The sequence below is a fragment of the Charadrius vociferus genome, unplaced genomic scaffold (assembly GCF_000708025.1).
Source record: "Charadrius vociferus isolate BGI_N301 unplaced genomic scaffold, ASM70802v2 scaffold215, whole genome shotgun sequence".
NCBI classification, from domain to species: domain Eukaryota; kingdom Metazoa; phylum Chordata; class Aves; order Charadriiformes; family Charadriidae; genus Charadrius; species Charadrius vociferus.
Window position 1 is genome coordinate 56,117 of NW_009648532.1, and position 20,464 is coordinate 76,580.

At 41.5% G+C, this 20,464-nt stretch overlaps 1 protein-coding gene across 1 annotated transcript in view; it reads left to right on the top strand.

The window, feature by feature from the left end:
- The first annotated feature begins 1,322 nt into the window (after positions 1-1,322).
- The window catches only part of WRN (Werner syndrome, RecQ helicase-like), a 46,337-nt gene continuing 27,195 nt past the window's right edge, over positions 1,323-20,464 (top strand). Inside the window, 14 exon segments of the mRNA XM_009885802.1 lie at positions 1,323-1,351; positions 2,013-2,127; positions 4,100-4,215; positions 5,199-5,344; positions 8,184-8,332; positions 10,607-10,756; positions 12,703-12,775; positions 13,735-13,843; positions 14,432-14,846; positions 15,522-15,602; positions 16,837-16,978; positions 18,159-18,234; positions 19,264-19,331; positions 19,702-19,810. Of these exon segments, the coding sequence (XP_009884104.1) occupies positions 1,323-1,351; positions 2,013-2,127; positions 4,100-4,215; positions 5,199-5,344; positions 8,184-8,332; positions 10,607-10,756; positions 12,703-12,775; positions 13,735-13,843; positions 14,432-14,846; positions 15,522-15,602; positions 16,837-16,978; positions 18,159-18,234; positions 19,264-19,331; positions 19,702-19,810 (1,778 nt within the window).

Here is a 20,464-nt window from a genome sequence, read left to right on the forward strand (position 1 = left end):
CTTCCAGTGCCTAAAGGGGCTCCAGGAGAGCTGGGGAGGGACTCTGGATCAGGGAGGGGAGCAACAGGACAAGGGGGAATGGTTTTACACCGAAAGAGGGGAGATTTAGATGAGAGATGAGGAAGAAATTCTTGACTGTGAGGGTGGTGAGACAGTGTCCCAGGTTGCCCCGAGAAGCTGTGGCTGCCCCATCCCTGGAGGTGTTCAAGGCCAGGTTGGACGGGGCTTGGAGCAACCTGGGCTGGTGGGAGGTGTCACTGCCCATGGCAGGGGGGGTGGAACTGGATGATCTTCAAGGTTCCTTTCCAACCCGAACTATGCTGTGACTCAAAGGCGTTGATGCTGCGGTGAGCAGTGGATGCTTGTGTGGTGGTTACCAAAGGCGCTCTTGAACTTTCAGCTGGTTTTTGGAAAATGTGTTGCTAGGTGTGTGGCATGGCAGCTGGTGCTGCAGGGCGTCCTTTCTTTGTTTCTAGCCTCTGCTGCTTTCTCTTGTTTCCAGCAATTCCAGCTCCCAGGAACAGATTGGCTCTAATTGAAGCATCTTGCTAGTGGCAATTTTGTGACTATTTTAGCATTAAAATACTTTTTGAAGTTGTCTTTGGGTTGGTAGTTGGTCATGCCACTGCAGACGTGGGCAGGTAACCAAGGGAAAAGTTCTGCCTAGCCTAGATAATCAATTTAAAAAAAACCAAAAGGTGTATTTGAGTGTTGAAGAAATGAAACAGCACAATTTGCATAGGATTTGTACTTTCTTGTTGGTGAGGAAGTGCAGCTGAAAACTATGGTCTTACCGAGGCAGTACTGGCCTAATTTTGTTGTAAAAAGTATATTGAGCACCTGGGAGCTGGCAGGAAGAAGCAGGATGAGAAATTTCTTTGTGAACTGTTTTGCTCCATCTCCAGGAGGATTACTAACTCATACTAAAAGCAGTCCAGGGAGAAGCTGGAACAGCTCCGATCTAGTCATCGGTTCTTACAACTACAAAAACCTGCTGCATTTCACTGAAAGAAAACCCCAGTCGTGAGAGCTGGAAATAAATGTCCTGCTGTTCCGGACAGCATGTCTTCCTAATTTAAATTTTTTTGCTGTGGAGTGCTTTCCTGTTCCAGGGGGTGCACCCTGATTCCTGATGCCCTGGGAATAGGCTTCCTCTGATTGGTCGGTTCTTACAACTACAAAAACCTGCTGCATTTCACTGAAAGAAAACCCCAGTCGTGAGAGCTGGAAATGTCCTGCTGTTCCGGACAGCGTGTCTTCCTAATTTAAATTTCTTTGCTGTGGAGTGCTTTCCTGTTCCAGGGGATGCACCCTGATTCCTGATGCCCTGGGAATAGGCTGCCTCTGCTTGGTGAGCTCACTTTGTTTAAATCTGGTGCTGGCGAGTTCGTAAGTAACCTCAGCCGTCATCCAGAGAACTTAACAGCCTGTGCCTTGTTTGTTTGTAGTTTGCCCTAGAAATTCTGTGTGATTTTTCTTGGCTGTGGGCTCACAGCCCTGAGGTGCTGCGCAGGGACCGTTTGTGTGAGTCTGATCTTGTTTTGAGTTTGAATTTTTCTGACTTCGTTTGTCAGCAAATGCAGCTGACTGTTTTTAAGTGAGGTGGCTGGTTCCTTTGCTGTTATCTAAAACACCAGATGAATTTGTCTAATTAAGGAGGGCTATGTTCACCAGAGATGGCAGTAGGTGAACTCTTCTGGTCCGAGTTGCTGATCTCCATAAGACTAGACTGAACTTTCCCAGAAGGACTTTTAAGAGGTTTGCCTGTGTTGGTTTTTTTTTTTTCCTTGTTTTTGTTACTCATATATGAACAAGAATATAAGGCCTAAAGCTCTTCGGCTTTTTAATGCGGGTAGCTCTGTAACTGTCCATTCTCATGCACAAAGCATTTGCAGTTCATGGTAGTGATGCTTTGTAACCTTGTTCTGGCCTGATGATAGTAACAGCTTGTCTCTGTACAAACTATTGACTATTCTGTTTTGTTTTTTTTTTCTTTTCTTTTAACGTAAAAGTAACAGAAATGTGGAAAAGATGAATAAAATGGATTTGCTGACTACTAATCTGCAGAATAAATATCCGCAGTGGATGCTCAAACAAAACCAAGAGGGAGTTTTGGGTGATAAAAAGGTACGTCATCACATGGGAGAAACTTAATTAGTTGCAGGCTGCTTAATAAAACAATATTGGACCACATGCTTTTAGTTAGGCCCACGGCTCTTGATATTTTTGAATGTTTACAGCTGGCTTGCCCTATAAACTGTAATTAAATTTAGGTACTCTGGTGTTCTTACTGGTTGAATTAGCTTGTTAGTCTCTCTCTTTTTTTATTTTTTTTAAATTAAAATATCATGGATACACCAAAAGCTGTTGCTATTACCTCTGTTGAAATTTCTTCCTGACAATGTGAATTTTGGTGGCGAAACCACCAGAGTATAAGGCAGCTTTTGGTGCATTGACCACCCAGTATTGGGGCTGTATACCAGCAAGGACTGGGGATTTTTCATCTAGGTAATTTGAGAGCTCAAGTTGTAGCCTGACAGGGCAGTTTGTTCTGGTAGGGGGTCTCTGCCTTTCTGTGTTTGTACATGTTCAATATTTCAGAGGTTTTGCAGCTCAGAGTTTTCAGAAGAATTAATTTCTCATCAAGATTACGTCAAAGCTTCTGGTGTTCCAAGAATGTTAATGTGTCCGTGAATTATTTTTTTTCCTGCATATATGAGCAATTTCAGTTTAAAATTTCCCACTAGAAGGGTCCCTTCTGTAACATCTGAAACTGCTTTAACAATTAGAAAACTAATTAATGGGAGAAAAGCGGAAGACTCGCTTCAGCAGTTTTCCTTCTATAAAGTGGGAGTAAAAAATCAGTAGCATGGATATTAAAAAATGTCAGGTAAAACCAACATGACTTTAATTTGCTGTGGTACAGCCTGTGTACGGCGACAGCCTGCCTCAACAAGCTCTTTGAGGAAGGGTTTTGATTAAACTTTCACCCTTCATTAACTGGAGAAAATGTTTTGTTGTGCAAGCAGAAAATCGGCAGTGTCTTTGTTTGTTTCAGAATCACCCTCTTCAAGGCAACTTATTGTTTCTGAAACGGTGTTAAAACTTGTTTTGTGGCCTCTTTTGACAGGATTGTCTTGTTCTTCAAGTGTTATTGTGTAATACTTAACTATATTTGCTGTTACTGGCACTGTAGTTTACTTATGTAACTTTAATGAACCGAAAAGTTTTTCAGGGATGTCAATGTTATCAGAAGTTCTGCAGTTCAAGTAAGTTTATCAGTCAAAAACTTCTGGTAAATACGCTTGCGGGGGAGGAAATGTCAACTGGACCATTACAGTTCGCCTTACCTTGTGTGCTTAAATCTTCAGTTTGTAAACCAGTATTCCTCAGTTGATGGTGGATATTGGTCCTTTTAAATATTGCAAGTAGCTTTAAATCCATGGAGTTTACTTAGACCTCTGTGAAGTTCCTCACACACTGTATCTGGCTGGGTTAAATGAAGCAGGCTGGCTGAAACGTGGGACCGAGGGAATGGGGAAACAGCTATTGCATGCAGCTGTACCGAAATAGAGATCCCTCGCAGGACTTCAGCCTGACCATGTTTGAATGGCTTGAAAAATTACTTAACAAATCATTGTCCATTTTTGAATATGTTGTTCCTCAAATTTGAGGTGTGCAAGTGCTAGAGCGTTTGAAGTGGTATTGAGGGGTTTTTGATGCTGTCAAGAATGGATGTTTTCCCTCACTTTGTTCTTGGAAAGCTGCTGAATCTCTTTGGCGGGAAGAATCCAACTAAAATAAATGGAGGTGAAAACTCAGCCTGCATGATTTCAGTCCCAGTGCTTGGAGTTAAGCAAAGAAATCAGGGCATGGACCCAAATGGTTTGATAGAGGGGGAATGTCACCCTGTTTTTGGTTGACGGGCTACTGGCCCTGTGTGAGGAGCGCAGTTCTGCTGCAGGATTTTGGTAACTGCCGGTGCCAGCCTTGCTGCGACACAACATTACAGGCACATGCAGTGGTTGCAGTGCCCGTGCATTTGTGGCAAGGTTCGGCGTGGCTGGTAACTGAGCCTCTTCCAAACGTTGTTTGACAGAAGCCTATCGTTCAGAGGAGTGTTTTGGAAGACGGGCTGCCATTCCTAGAGTTCTGCGGCTCTGTCGTTTACAGCTACGAAGCCAGTGACTGTTCCCTTCTCTCAGAAGATATCAGGTAATACCTCTTACTTTGGTTTTCTTTGGTTTTTTGGTTTGTTTTTTTTGGGGGGGGTTTTTTTTTGGAGTGCTTTTTCCTTTCTGGAAAGGACTTGGCTCTTCTCTCTGTCTCCTTCTGCTGGCTGATGGTGCATTTGATATGTGCAGAGGTCAACAGTTCAGCCAGAGAAAACATCTGGTCACATTGGCTGTCTTCCTCTGTGTGGCAAGTGTTCAGTTTGTGCTTGCAACCAGTAAGACACTTATTTCTCATGATGGTTAAAGTATCTCTGTGAGAGAGATCCCTGGTTTCTCTACAGCGTGTGGTGACTTAAAAACAAGAAACAGTTTCTCAAAGTCTCCGTCGTGCGATGCAGTTACAGTTCTTTTTATGGGAGATGCCACCACTGAAGTTTGCCATCCCTTGGAGCAGAAGTGGTAAAGCCTCTAATGCAGGTCCGTTGCTTTTCCCAGTATGGATAATTCCATGAACTTCAGTGACTTCGTGGGGAAGTACGAGCTGTAAGAAATCAGGTGTATGTGTCAATTCATAACTGGGGTTGGTACGTTTGAAGAAAAGGTAGTAAATTCATGATGCAAATAGATTATTTCCCGACCCTTTTTTGCATAGGACAACTTATGTTACTGGGGGGAAAAAATTCTACGCAAAACTTGCAGTGCAGTGGGACAGATGAAGAACGAGCTTTCAAGGGAATATAAACTATTCCATCACCTTCTGTATCTGGCCATTTCCTGAGGCTTGCTGTACTACTGTCTGCTTGGAGTAAGATACAATGTTTGAAGAGTTTCTGGTAGCTTTTGGGACCAGTGGGAAATTCACCTCCTTACGGTTGTGGTTTTACAATGGTTTCTGCGTCCTGTAGGTGTGAAAGGAAAGATGCAGCGGCTGTGATTCTCTTAGTCACCTTTACGGAAGATGACTGATATTTTAAATACTGGCAGACGAACAGTTACGAGTGAAGAATATCCATTTCTTTTCAGGCAGAGTTTATCAGATGGGGCTGCTGTTGGATTTGATATTGAATGGCCACCATCGTATACTAAAGGAAAAATGGCGAAAATAGCTGTAATCCAGATATGTGTAACTGAGGAGAAGTGTTATTTGTTCCACATCTCTTCGATGGCAGGTACTGTACTTTCTCTCTCCTTGTTAGTCGGGGCATGAGTTGCCCTCTGTTTCTTGTGATTAAGTTTGAACTTGAGCCGTGAGCTGATATTTCGAACTGGGTTGGATAGTAAAAAATGCATCTTCCTGCTCCTCTTTCCTGCCTATAATAAAGGGATTTATTCTTAGAGTATTGCCTGTGTATATCAAGGGGATCTTAGCCCAAGCCTTGCCCCGTGTGCTGGCGTACAGCATTTTCGGTTCTGAACAGGGCAAAAGAATCTTACTTGAGGATTATTTTTCTGTCTGGGAAAGAATATTTTAATTCAGTTTTAAAAATTTAATTCTCTGCTCACATAACTAGCTTTCTGTCTAGTACCAAAATAAACAGTGAACCTAAATTTAGCAGGCTGTGTTTCTCTTTAATTTGGCTTCGATAACAAAAGCCCTCAAAAATGATGGCTGTCGTGCTGTTTGTTCCTAATACCTGCATTTTGTCACATTGGTTTTCAGAAAGAATACTGGATACCTGGTGCGATGCAGCTGTGGGGAGAGAAGGGGGTGTGCTCAACAGAGTCTGAATTCATTACGGATGTGAATAAAAGCTTCCAAATTGGGAAAATTGGAATGAGGGAAGGAGGCTGCAATTTTATAACCTTTGGTTTGAATGTTAGATTGAAACTATGCCTGTGAGATGTCTCTGATTTCCCTGGGGTGCGCATGCTGAGGTATAATAGCGATAATTTTAATGTTGGTGTTCAATCCTTTGTCATTTATAGCAAATGGGGTGGAAAATTTAATTGCTGGAGGCTATTCAATCTGGCAGGCAGAAAGGTACAAGTGCACAAAAGAAAAAGATTTGTAGAAAGGAAGCAAAGGGAAGAAGAGTCATAAAGAGCTGAAATGCTTTTGATTTTAAGAGTGAAGGTGTTTGTGTATTGATGCTGAGTACAGTTGCGTGTGTGTTTCTGTGTGTTACAGCAGAAGATGGTGTTTCCTTGTGAATAATTTTCTAAAATTTCTGTTCTTGCCGATGGGAGATGGACTTTGAGCTGAGTGAGATGTCAGTCTTTTTGCAGGAACCGCAACCAATTTCTGATTATTATGCAGAATACATTTGATCTACAGAAATGTAGACGTTGGCAGGATTAGCCGGTTGGATAAGACTTATTTTTTTTTTGTTAAAAAAAAAAAAAAAAGCTTCTTTCTGCAGGAGGAAGAGAGTGGACAGTTCTTGGACCGTGTGTAAAGGACAAAAATTACATGTATTTGTCAGGAGGATTCTTGATAATTTTCCATTTCTTACTCTTTTTTTTTCGTAGACTTCTAAGAAAATCGGCCAGTCTCTCAGATTGTAGCCTCTGTATAGTCTTGAACGTAGACCTTTTTAGTTCATACAGTCACTTTTCTAGAAAAATGAAGTGGTGGAAATGGAGCACAAGTTCCCTACTGGAAAGTTCCTGTCCTTGAAGGTTTTAATGATGATATTAGGTGAAAATCCCTTGTTCAGTAAGTCAGCTGCGTATGTTGCAGGCTTTCATTTGGTTCAACTGTATTTATCTCCTCTACAGAGGAATTTCCATATTGTGTTATGCCTGAGGTACTTTGGCAATGTTGGACTCTGTCTGTATTTTACAGCACCAGGCTACTACAGTTTTTTTATGTTTTTTTAGCAGTAATTTCCTAATGCTTTGAATTGGACCTGCAACTTCAGTGCCCAACGCAGCCGACTGTGGCTAGAGTTGCAAACGTTGTCTGTATAGCGTGTCAGTGGTAGCCGTGAAAGTGTGGAGGTTTGGTGTGTAAAATAAAATTAGCGATGCAAAGTGACTGTTGAAGCATGTAAATATATATTACAGCAGTGAAAAGGTGAAACTTGAAATCAGAAGTAAGCCAGATACCAAGTACTGTGCACTTGCGCGATACTGTGCGTTTGTAGATGCCCCGAATTACTCTCAAGTGTAATTATAGTATCTAGCTCTGGGTTCCTAAAGGTATGTATTTAAATAAGGTGCTCTAAATTTTAAAGGGAAGCAAACACGGAGGGGAGGAAGAAGCTGCTTTCATTCAAGTATGAAGTGTCTGTGGCTGTTTCCTCCTGTAAAAAAAAAAAAAACAGATATGAAAGCCGCATGCTTTTATTCAGTTCTGTAAACTTGAAAATACCCTTTGATCCAGGATTGCTGTGCCATCAGTTTGAGACAAATCAAAATATAATGCTTAGCATCTGTGTACATCCTTGTATTTTTGTTCTTACTTAGAAGACTGACTTCTCTGGGCTTGGCGGAGGATCTGGTTGGCAAATTGTGTTTTCCAAATGCTGTTGTTGGACCAGCCCAGTGTTAGCACTGAGTGTGCCTCCACAGAATCTGTTTTCCTGGTGATTCCCCATGCTTATGGTTTAAACCGTTTCCCGGGAATGTGAAATAGCAAAAACTGCGAAGGAATAATGTGGAAAATAGTAAAATAATATTGCATTTGGTTTCATGAGCATCCAATTCTGAGAATTAAAATATCTTCCAGTTAGAGGTTGCTGCCCTGTTATGTGGTTTAACAATCTGTAGGACAAATAGAATAAAGTTGTTTAACTTCTATACTTGATTTGTTTTCAGGTGCAGAATGCATTTGTGTATTTCAAATATTTCATTCCTGCTTGTCTGCATGTGATATATTACAAGGAATTGGTGTTTCCAGTTGTTCCAGTGTACAAACAGTCCAATGAGCAGAGCAATTTCTCGGCCTTTCCTCTAAAAGCATAAGTTTTTGCAGATGGCCTTTGTGCTAGGATTTTGTCATTTCCATTAGACTTTCTGGCATCTTCCAGTATTTAGTTTCTGATGTTTGGGCTTAATCTATTTTAGGTTTTCCCAAGGGACTCAAAAGACTACTCGAAGATGAAACAATTAAAAAGGTTGGCGTAGGAATTGAGGGAGATCAATGGAAGCTGATGAGTGACTTTGAAATCAAACTGAAGAGCTTTGTGGAGCTGGCTGACGTTGCTAACGAGAAAGTAAAACTTAAAACCTTTTTGTTGTGGGAGGGAAATCTTGTTATTGTGCTATGCTAAAGGCGGCTTCCCTGTCTTCGTAAGAGTTCAATTCTGATAGCAAGCGTATTATGTAGAATAAAGCAGGGATGTGTTGTAACTTATTTAAAAAGAAAAAGATTAAAAACTCTCAAGAAAGTCTGCAGAACTAAGTACTGTCTTCCAGCGAGCCAGTTCTTAATGAACACTTGTATCCTTCCAGGCCTGTTCACCTTTTGTGTTTACAAGGTATGGCTTTTTAAATCATCTGCAGAGGCATTTTATTTACTTCTTAGTGTTGGAAATTGCCAGACTGTGGTGAGTCAAGGTTCTACAGGCAATGGTGTACTCGTGCCAGCAATGGCTGAACCTTTAAAATAAGACGCAAGAAATATTGCGGAGGCAGTAGAGGACTGATGCCTGTTTGAAGGGAGGCAGCCCTCCTGCCATGGCTTGCTTGGTGCTGGGAGGAAGCGTCGGGGTCTTCCTTGAAGTCCTCCGCGTGGAGGCATTTGCCATGTGATCTGAAGCCATAGAAATATCTTTGTTTCCATGACTCTGAAGTTGGTGTTGCCTCTGCTCCCATGCAGGGACAGTTTCCAGCGCCTGATGACCCGTTGTTTAGAAGTAGCGTTGCATTTGGCGCACCCTGAATTTCAGTTTAGGTGGATTTTGGTTAGATGTCGTTGGGGAGATCTGTGCTGTCTTACTAGGGAAAAGAGCACAAGGTTCATTACCTTCCAAATCATCCTGCCATTCTTATTTCTCGTGTCCCTTAACGCTTTCCTGCCTTTTTGTATCTGCAAGGCTTTTCCTTGCCTGTACTCGGTCTCTCCGTGCACTTCTCTTTCCTTCTGCACGATTTTTTTGTTTGGTAGGATAAAAGCAACAATTGCAGTTTCCCGGTGGAGGGATAGAGATTTATGCTCAGAAATAATATTACTTATACCTTTCTCTGTTCTATGCATTATGTACCCTATGTAATTAAGCGGGGGAGAGGGGAGCGTGGTGTATCATCAGCATTTGGGGCAGTGCTCTCCATACAAGCCACCTTGAAGTTTCAGTTCCTAGTGGGTTGGAAATAGTGCAAATTAAACTTTTTTGCTCAGGCAATAGAAGGAGCTGTTTCTTTTCAGACTTGGAGTTCCTCAGTTCATCCCCCCCCCCTTTTTTTTTAATCCCAGCATCCAAGTCCAGGATAATTTGTTATGAAGATGAGCACTGTGATTTCTGATAGCAGCTTTAAAGTCTTCCGCTAAAGAGAAAACAAACCAAAAATAAACTTGAAAGTGAAGCTCGAGAGAACAAAGAATAGGGTTGTAGATAATGGCACAATCCAAAGGGGAGGGCTTGGGGGAACCTAAAAGGAACAGTTGGTAGTTGGTTTTGTCTTTTTTTTTTTTATTTTTTTTTACACCAGATTTAAGGGGATGAGCTGATAATGCTGCAGTGCTGCTGTTTGCCCGACAGTTCTGCATGTTTTGCAAGTTGGAATAGCAGAAAGCTGTGCCCGTGAGTCTTGGATCCTTGGGGTCTGAAGGAAAGTTTCCCAAACTGGCTATTAAGGCAATAGCATTTAGCAATTGTGATTGACAAGTATGGTTACAAAAGCGATTGAAAACAGCAGTGTGGTGGGGTAACTTCTAGAGACTTCTGATGGACTGCTTCCCAGCACACTGAATAGCGGTTAGCGTGGTTTATAACTGCGCTCTTTTGCTGGCACTTAGTTTAGAACTTGCAAAAGATGACAGAACACTTACAGGCAGACTTTAATATTCCCGTGTTTATATTAAATAAATGCCTGGTGTTTGATACTGAGTTTAATTAGAAAGGCAAATAATAGAAAAATCCCAAAGGAAGGAGGAGTTGCTGTTTAAGTCTATGGCTTTTATTTTATCCATCCGCAGACTATGTTATACAGACACTTCCTATTTTGGTACCACCTCAAATTGCACAGACTCATCTTGCCCTAATGCCATCTTTCCAGCTTGACGATATAGGTATGTCCCCTAACAATGCAGTTTCAGAGCAGGGAAGTACGGGATTCAAATGGCCAATCTGCCTTTTAATATGATGAGAGCAGAATTAGGCCTGGAGAACAATCGCTGCTTTGAGAAACTAGTTTGTTCTGACTAACCCAGAGCTCTTTGCTTCTTCTGAGGGATTATGTACACTTTGCCGATTTGAGGAATACGTTCTGCCAGGTCCAATTGCTTTCTCCTTTATACAAGTCCTCTGTTGTTTTTTTTCTTTTCCCAGCTGAAGTGTAAGGAGATATGGAGTCTAAATGGTCTGGTCAAACACCTTTTTGGTAAGCAGCTCTTGAAGGATAAGTCTGTCCGCTGTAGTAACTGGGAAGAGTTTCCACTCAACGAGGAGCAAAAATTGTATGCAGCCACTGATGCCTATGTACGTACAAGAAGAGATCACTTTTCCCCATGTATCAATAAATTCCTTCTCTAATGTGCTGTTAGCTGCTGGGTTTAGTGCCTTTCTCCCACAGAACATAACGAACGTAGGAAGGCTCGGAGGTCCACTGTGGATACAGGATGCTTAAAGGTAGAAATATTATCAAGCAGGTTGCTGTCCCGGTCCTTCTGTATTACCTTTTAAACCTCAGTGTTCATCCAGAGCTTCATAATATCTTCCCTGTTGAAGAATGATATTTCTTGTGTGTGACTCGGTAACCTGTCTCATTGCTGAGATCACTTGAGGAAGATACTGTGGTGAACATTTTGTGTAGAAAACTGAATGTAGATGGAAGAAAGAAACCCCATTCCACAGCAGCCTTGAGGCTCCTGTGAGGTCCTCACCTCTTAATGTTTCCTGGTGTTGCAAGACTTTCCTTTTTATTGGAGCCTGTTCTCGAAGCAGAGCTCCTGGAGGTTCTGCTGTGCTCTGAACGTGCCAGGTAACATGGGCACCAACAGGCACGACTGAGGAGTGTCTGTCTGGTTGGACTCGCTTCAAGTTGTCACCTCAGGGGAGTGAGATTTGGTGGAGCAATCGGGTGAATCTGTCTGTATGGAGTAAGCCTAAATTCTTGCAGCAGGATTATCCCCACAAAGGTGTAACGTGGCTGACGTGTATTTAAGTACAAGAATTACTGATGGAAGTGAAGAGTGCTAATTACCTTTTTGGTTCCCTTGTCTGCAGGCGTTCACTGTAGTTTGTTAATACTTTTGGATGTGTTTTCTCCTGGGGTTTTTGGTCATCTTTTTTTGAGCTGCTTATGAACCAAAATCCTGCTAAATATAATATGTGAGATAAGCAACTCTGAAGAAATACAACCTTCTCCAGTGGCTAATACAGCACAACCTCAGTATGGATTACCAGGAAGAGTCATTTAGTTGCATGTGAATCTTTGTACCTCTGTAGAAGTCTCTGCTTTTTACCATTTTGAAAACGGTGTAGTTTTCCCACAGTTCTGTGAAGGGATTTACCAAAAAGCTGCTGGGTGCTGTCTTCTTTCTGGGAGAAAGTTGTTCTTTATGGCAGCAAAATAAAATCCTTTCAGGCTTTTATTTCTGTGGTGAGGTTAGGTAGAGGAAGGGAAGTGGGACAGTGGTCTGGTTTGTTGGTTTGGTTTTTTTCTTGTCTGACTCAGGAAACACTGCATATTTTTTAGTTTAGTTAAATGTTAAACTGGAGAGGGTTTAGCACCTGTTAAAACTCAAATCACTAAGGAAAGGAGCTCTACTTTTGGTGCCCGGTGCAGCTGCTGTAACCAGCTTTTTCCAGGTAATGCCTTTATTTCTGTGCTCTGTTCACCTGGCCTGCCTTTTGGAGCCTCAGAGGAAAACACGAGGGAGTAACTTGTTTCTTTCTCTTTCCTCTTCCAAGATGCTTTGGTTAACATGCGTAGCCTAATTAGCACATTCCTGGCTTCAGGCTGTGTTTCCCTGTTATAACTTATTATTCATATCAAGGGAAATATTAAGCACACAGAATCTATCTTAGTAGCTTCATAGCTATTCTCTTAGAGCACTACGTAAAATCTGTGTGAGGGGGAGCAGATGGTGAGACCGGGAACGGAGTCCTTGGAGCTCTTTATTCGCAGCTAACTTTCTAAGATAACCATGCTGGGGTCTATAGAAGAGTATCCACTACAATGTGGACCCCAAGTCAGGACTTCGCCTTTCGGGAAGCATTCTGTAAAACGTTACCTGGTTGTGATGAGCAATGCAGTAAGGCAGACCTTTTCACTGTTATATATCATGGGCCAACAACTCAGAATTTGATATTCACCATGTATTCGTGCCATGGTTTGCTAAATTAATTATTGTGGTTTTCTTGTTTAGTCTCTAAGATGTTGTTTTTCTGCGGAGTACTAACTTTTTTCCATTTTTCTGCAGGCTGGCTTCATCGTTTATCAAAAACTGCAAAATATGACTAACAGAGACCAGAAATTATGTTTTGTAAGAAGAGGTAAATTATGCAATCAAGCATAAGGAATTTATTCAATTGTACAACTTAATATTCTATTTCCCAACAGGTTGTTTTTTTTGTAGTATCTTCGTGTCAGGGTTGTCTGTTTTCTTGGTGATTAGAGATGACTTCCAGAGAGCTCAGACTGTAAAGGCTCTTGCATAGCCTGGGTTACCATACTGTGAAACTATTTTCCGTAGCGATGTAGGAATGCGATCTTGGTACGTTGTTTGTTTCTGCTGTATACAGAGATAGTAAGAATCCCTGCTCTCATTCCAGTTTGTTTATGGAGACACTGCAGTGAGTTAATTTCAATTCTGCTGTTGCAGGGACAAAAATCTAGTTTAAGAAGAAATAAGACCACAAAAAAATACATTTTTATGAAGTAATGTTCTTCTTGAGGTATATAAATAGGACCCATTTTTTTTTAGAGTGGTTTAGCATTATTTATTTGATTAGAAAAGTGATTCTAAAACCTTAGGTTTTGTTCAGTTCTATGCTTCGTAAGAAAGTTGTGTTGCATGTAGCTTATAGTTGAAAAAAAGGCAGGGGGGGAAGTTTATTTCCTCTTTGCACTGGCTGAATTTTACTTTTCTGTCAAAGACAGAGGTGGTAGTACTATCACCTTAATATGAGGTGCAACTTTTTGGCTTTGGTTTAGTTAGTATGTCTGTATTAGCAGCTCTTTCCTGGAAGCTGGGGGGTATACTGGGGAAGGATTGCTTTGTAACGGTCCTGTTCTGTATCCTTTTTCCCTGAGCACGTGTAACGTGCTGCTGGAAGAGATGCAATGCTGAAGTACACGGAAGCTTGGCCTGGTTCCGAGTACTTGATTTCTAAGCACTGGAAAATGCTGCCTTATCTGTAGATCTTGTAGATATGCAGTACTTGAATGGAACTTATTTGTGTACAGATGTTAGACCTCAATTATTGTGAAATAACTCTGACACTTCTTATAGATGACATGTCGGAGGGTGTGAAGGAGCGCTTGACTTCACTAGCGGAAGAGATAACGGACCTGGCTTCTCGCATCCCTGACTCTTCTGGGCAACTTGAAAACTTGCAGAGGTTAGACTTTTGCCAGCCTGTTTCTACGTTATCTGTGAGATCGTTGTTTTGTTCTTGCTCCCCGAGGTCCTACGCAACCAAATACACGCGTGTTAACAGCCATCTCTGTTATCTGTGCGTCCTTTTCCAAAAAAAGAAAGCACAGTACACTCAATGGGAAAACATTATCTTCATACATAGGAACATAGTTTTTCACTGACCTAACTGCAGTGGGTTTGACACTGAACTTTGAATCTGTTTCTTCTTGCTGAAATGCACAGCAAGACCTTCTTTCATAAACGCTCAGGACTCGCACGTGCCTAACTACTAGAAATATGGAGAGTTCATACAAGCATGGGGGCGATAACACAAAGAGTGTTTTCAGAGAGCCTTTATAGGTTTTATTCACTATAAAGGAATTTGATTTTCTTCTCACCGAAGTGGAATGCCAATTGCATGTGAGCGTTGAGCCTTTTTATGTGAACTTTTGGACAAACTATCTGGAGAAACAGACTGCTTTAGAATCCTCGGTTCTACTTGTGGCAAAGATGTATGTATGTAGTAACTGCCTTTATCATTTTGGTTTAACTTTCTTGTTTTACTTTCTAGGGCTGCAGAAATACTGACTGACATTACAGCGAATGTAAAAGCCCTAAGAAGCACGCTGTTTGGTTCAGGTTCCCCTTGTGTACTGGAGAGGAGCTGTGGCGCAACTCCAACAAATCTTGAAGCAAAGTCAGCAAATGTTGAAGCACAGAAAGTTAAAACGCCTGAATTTGCTAAACAACTTGAAGGTGACTTCAGTATCTGCTCTGACGCTACACTAGCTGGCCTCTGGGAGGGAGATGGTAATGAAGAAGAGGCAGAGAGACGTAACACTGTTGTGGAAGATGGGGCTGCAGCAGCCAGCTCTAAGGACGTAGCAGACAGAGATGATTTCATGTCACTAGACATTACTGAGCAAGAACTTCAGATCTTAGAACGTCAGGCTGAAAAAGAATTGCTCAATGAAGCTGTACCTGAGGTAATGAGAAAAGCCCTCCTTAATACTGGACACTCAGCAGAGAAATTGATCTCATCCTTAATTTCCCCCAAGATTTAAAAATGTTCTGTTCCTGAGGGAATATTAAGGTGGGCTGGAAGAAGGGCTCAGAGTATGGAAAATATTTGTGGAGGTAGTCAAGCACTGAGCTGCTCTTCAGTCGTGTGGTTGGAAGGATTAGTACTGAATACAGAAGCTCTAGATAGTCTGATTAGTTTTCCTCTTTCAGTTGCTAATATGTTATCAAAGAATCTCTTGCAGTATGGGGACAAATTCTACACTTGAGCATCTCCAACTTGGTCATGAATAAAAAGCAGATCATTTTCTAAGGGAGCTGTAAATAGCAGTCCTTCTAGAGACAGCTGAATGTGGATTGATGCTTCTTAAATCAGATTATAATTTCCTTACGTTCCAAGTGTTTCGCACATCTGGTGATGCTACTGTTTTTGTCTCTTACTACAGGGCCTTGTTATGTTCTAATTTCTTTCAGATATTTTTTTAATGGTGCTGGTTACAGAGCTGAATGTTGAGCTTAGTTACTTTTAGGAAGAAGTAAAAGCATATAGAGAAGTAGTTTATAGTATGTACAGAAGGTTGAAAGGTTGCATGTAGAATAGAAATAACTTTAAGAAGAAATTATATTTATTTTTTTTTTAGGGGGCATGCTCCACAGACAATGAACAAAATATTTCCTGTGTCATTGAAAGTGATGAAGAACTGGAAATGGAGATGCTTAAAGTGAGTGCCTCAGGGTTTTGTTTTTTAATTCTTTTATAGTGATGCTCTTGGTTCACAGCGGAGTGGAGTGTAGTTGAGGGGAGGGAATATGGAGCAAAATGGTGTTGCTTAGAGAAGGTGGACGGAAGACAGATGAACGTGTGGATACGTAAAGAATTCAATTTACTAGTGTGAGACTTCAATATCGCTTGCATCATACCGCATCTTTACCAGCTTGGACTTGATCCACCCACTCTCACTGTATTTGAGTAGATTATCATTCATAAACTGCTCTGCTCCGTGTCGTGCATTCAAACCCTGGTCCAAGGGGTTGAGCTGACATGGGGGTTTCTGGGCTGTAGGTCAAAATGCTTTGTAGCGGTGTTCTGCAGACCTCTCTTAAAGTCTTTTCACTTGTGTAACGTTAATTTTCTGAAAAGACTTATATATTAGATTTAGATGTTGTCTTATTTTTTTCTTTACCCTGGCTCTTTTCGTGATGCCCAGAAAGTGTGGTATGTGTTTTGAGTAAAGTCACTGAACGTTTCCACCAGAGCAGTCACAAGTGTTTGTGTGCTTGTACACCTGTGAAGGTGAAGTGTGTTGCTTACAGCGAAGTAGGAAGCAAGATTCAAAGGTCTGGGGAAACAAGCTGGACTTTCTTCTCGAGAATGACCAGTTCTCTTCTGGATGGTTGTCAGTGCTGCATGTCAACCTTCTAGAAAAGGTTTTTTGACCACAATTGCAAACTTAAGTAGAAGGTATTTAGTTAGTGTTCCTCTGAGTACCGTGTTTTGGAAACAATGAGTGTAACATGGCATTGGGATCCCATCCTTTGTGTTTTTGTCACTAGCCCCTTAAGTCACTTCTCAGTGAAACTTGTGCCTTCATCTAGTTGAGAGTAATAAAAAAAAACAAAACAAAACCAACAAACCACCAAAAAACAAAAAAACAAACACAAACCCACCAACCCTAACCACTGATTTCATAAAATGAGATTTCAACACCTTCAAAATTTCAAAGACCTTTTTGCAAAGAAGAAATAAAAGCTGTTGTAATGGTACCCAGGAAATGGCTCTTGGAATTTGAGTGGTACTGGTAAAGTAGTTTGACAGCTGTGCTCTTCTTTGTGCTGTGTGCCAGTAGAATTAAGTCAGACTAAAACTCATGTGTCCTTATATCATGTTAGCTCAGACGTGCATTCTGTCTACCCTTTCATGCTCTGAAATATTTTTTTTTCCTCCTGATTTCTCAGTCTGTAGAAGATGTAGATGATTTTGAAGGAGTTCTAACTGAAAGAGAGTCCAATAAAGCCAGGAAAACTCCCGACACAGAATTGAACGTTGCACTAGATGATGAAGATGAAGGCATTGAGGAAGTAGAGGAGGAATGTTTGGGTATGTTTTAAATTATAGTGGACAATGAAATAATAAGAAAAATCCAGTCTATAGAAGCAGATGTGGATGAGTGGTGACGTTTTGTGAGTGGTTTCTTAAAGCAGAAAGTTAAAACTCATCTGGGTTTTGGAAGGAGCGCTTGTCTGTGTGTCAAGATGAAAATTTGAACATGTCCTTGGCAAAACATATTTGACTGCTGCCATGATCAGTAGATGTTATATATGCTGAACGGGAGTAAAACCGATGTGGAGGTCATGCAGAATTGAGGGGACCTATTCAGACCACAGCAGAGGAGAAAATGGTACCTCCACTGCACGCTTTTGTTGTGTTGTCCCCTACTGCTGTTTCGTGGCAGAATTCTTAGGAAATTCCAGCTTGGAGGTGATCTTGACCCGATGGTTTGGAGCTGACCCTGCGGAGACAAATCAAATGGAGAAAAGAGGCTGAACTGTGAGGTGAAATACACCTTGCCTTGTTTGGACTGTCACTGTGTGAAAGCTTCTTTCTCTGGTTGTGTAAGTTAGAGTGGACCTTGGAAAGGAATGGCATCAGGCAGGAGAAGAGGTGCCTGCTTCTTCCAAGCAGAACGTGGGCTGCTAGATGGGCACAGATGAGTTAATTGTTTGTTTTTTCAGTTCATGTCTCTAAACAATGGCCAGGCAAGCTGTTACAGGGAATGTGTGCTTCTCCAGCAGAGGGAAAACTAGGTGAAAATGTCATGCTTTCTACTGCTGAATGTTAATTATAAATTTCAACAGAGATCCTGAATATGTTTCTTCAGTGTTCACGGCAAGACGATGACTTTGTCAGCAACTTGCTGTGTCGGGTATTGATTAGTGTAACTTCAGTAGGGTCTTTAAAGACATGTCTAATAAAACATCTCTGGTACCCAACATGTTCCAAATAATGCAGCTATGCATTACAATACCTATTGCTTTATTTCATTCAGCTATACGCTTTCCTCTTCATGCAGGGTCTCTAAGGAGCCTGTTTTGGGGTTTTTTGTCCTTTTGTTCTAGCCCATAATATCTTTAGTTTGATATCTCTCTTCACTGGAGTTGCCCAAATCCTAGGCCTTGGGCATCACTAGCCACGAGCAGGCTGTTGTTAGCAAGACAGTGCTTCATCTTCTTAAAATTTAATCACAGAAGAGCTTTTTTTCTCCTTTCTCCCACTAAAGATCCATTGCTACCAGTACCTAGTGAAAGCCACATCGCATGTCTGAAGACGCATTTTGGGCATTCTTCTTTCAAACCGTAAGTATACTTTCTGTTAAAATGTACACTCTAAGGTTCATTTTATTTCCCTTCTTTCAACTCTGATTATTTTTTTTATTACTACTTACTTTAAAAACCACTAACAAACTAGGACCTGTGCAAAATCACTAGGAAAAGACAAGCAGCCTTTGCCACAACAAAATGTCAAAATAAATCTTATGGAGTGTTAACTGCAGTACTGTACGCTCACAGTAGAGGATGAGTTTCTTGACTCTTCTGATGCCATACCTCCTGTGATCGAAGCTTTATTGTATCGGGTCTAGTTCAGGTGTTTTAACATCTCTGGAGTTTGCTTGCTGTTTATTCTCTGTATGGTAAACTTCCTTAGTCTGGTTATTCTTTGCTATGTGGCTGTAATTAAGGAGGGACAGGTTTCTGGCTATGTAGTGTGGTGTAATCGCGATGCAGTATGTGCTTGTGTACTCAAGCATTGCTGTTACAGTTCTTAAGTTCCATGGGAATGGGATGAAATGGTCCTGGATGACTGGTGGTGGAATGCTTTCTGTGCAAGACAAATCCTAAGAGCAACCCCTGGGGGGAAGCTGCTTTACTCAATTGAAATATTTGGTACAATTTTGGAAACGGGGTGGGTTGGTTTTCTTTTTTCAAATTGACCGCGGTTATATGCACTTGCAAGACCACCAGAGCATGGAAATTGTGCTAAATCAAGGTCCTGTTTAGAATCTTTTGCATTGGAGGTAACTAGTTGTTTTCGGTGTTTGTGGATCAGTTATTAATGTATGGGAGACGTGGTTGTTTTTGTGATCTTCTGTGACTGACTGCATCAAGCGTTGCTTGCCTGAGTCCTGTTAGACACCCCTACTGTAACACTGGTGGGTCTGCCTGCAGTAGTTGGAGTGTTTGAGCGGTTGCAGCACGCAAAGACAATCTCTAAGGCAGCCGGAAGGGTTTGGTTAACCTGAAACTCAATTGATTATGCAGTTTCACAAAATGTACGTGTTATACATGGTAGCAAAAATAAAATACTCCCCTTTGTTTCATTTAAAGGGTCCAGTGGAAAGTGATCAATTCTGTTATAGAAGACAGAAGAGATAATCTTGTTGTCATGGCAACTGGTAAGTTACCTTTACATCCTAAGAAGAAGTGAAAAATCCTTTCCTTTTTGGGGAGAGTCGTACTCAAACCTGGAGATGGTCCACGTAGCTCATATGAGCAGGGTGCCCTGACCGAGACTGTGTAAGTCTGCACCAGCTATGCTGGCTACTTTTTTTTCGATCCCAGCCTTTGTCTCTGACCTTGGTGTAGAGAGGGGTATCAAATGGATGCTGACCATATTTATCTCCCATCTTTGTTCCTCTGTTGGCAGAACAAAGGCTGCTTTTTTTTTTTTCTTTAGGGCTCAACGAGGCGTTAGAATTGTCTTACAGCTGTATGTTATAGCTGCATAGAAAGCATGATGTTTCACTTCTGCCTTTTTTCTTTAAGGCTATGGAAAAAGCTTGTGCTACCAGTTTCCTCCTGTTTACACTGGATTTACAGGAATTGTCATCTGTCCTCTTATCTCCTTGATGGAGGACCAGGTGCTGCAGCTGACGTAAGTAATGTGGTAGTAACAAGCTGCTGCTGTATTTCCCGTGGAAACCCACAGATTCTGCTTGTGGCATTTCTTGGCGTTTAAGTCTGCAGCTTTGTACAGCAAGCTGTTTGTGTGTCAGCTGTAAAGCATACGTTTCTCAAGGAACACATGCAAACGCTGTAAATAGTCTAAGATCACTGGATTTGCCAATTACATGAACTGTAGGCTGAATCTGCAAAGAACCTGTGCTGGTGGGTGGTTCCGGAAGGTGGATCCTCCTCAAATATTTCTGGATTCACAGCCTGGTTTTGTGCAGACGGCGCTGATGGAGGAGCTTCACATGCTATTTGAGCCTGAGAACTATGTCCAAATTCCGTAGAGCTTCCTTTGGGGCTGAGAAATAATGTCTGAACAACATAGAGCTGGAAGCTGTAGGCCGTTTGGATCAAAGTTATGGCACAGGTGGACAGCGTAGCAGGTCTCCTAACACCTGGCCTCTTTGCTTCTTAAAAGATCTGATGGGGGAACCAGTGGGTGACACTGAATCGCTCTTACCTGAGCAGTTAAAGGTGTGGTGAAGATAAATCTCTTTGATTTTTGTAACCTGATAATGCTTTCTCTAGCTGTACTTGCTTTCTGTTATAACAGCTATTCACTTCTGACACTCTGTCA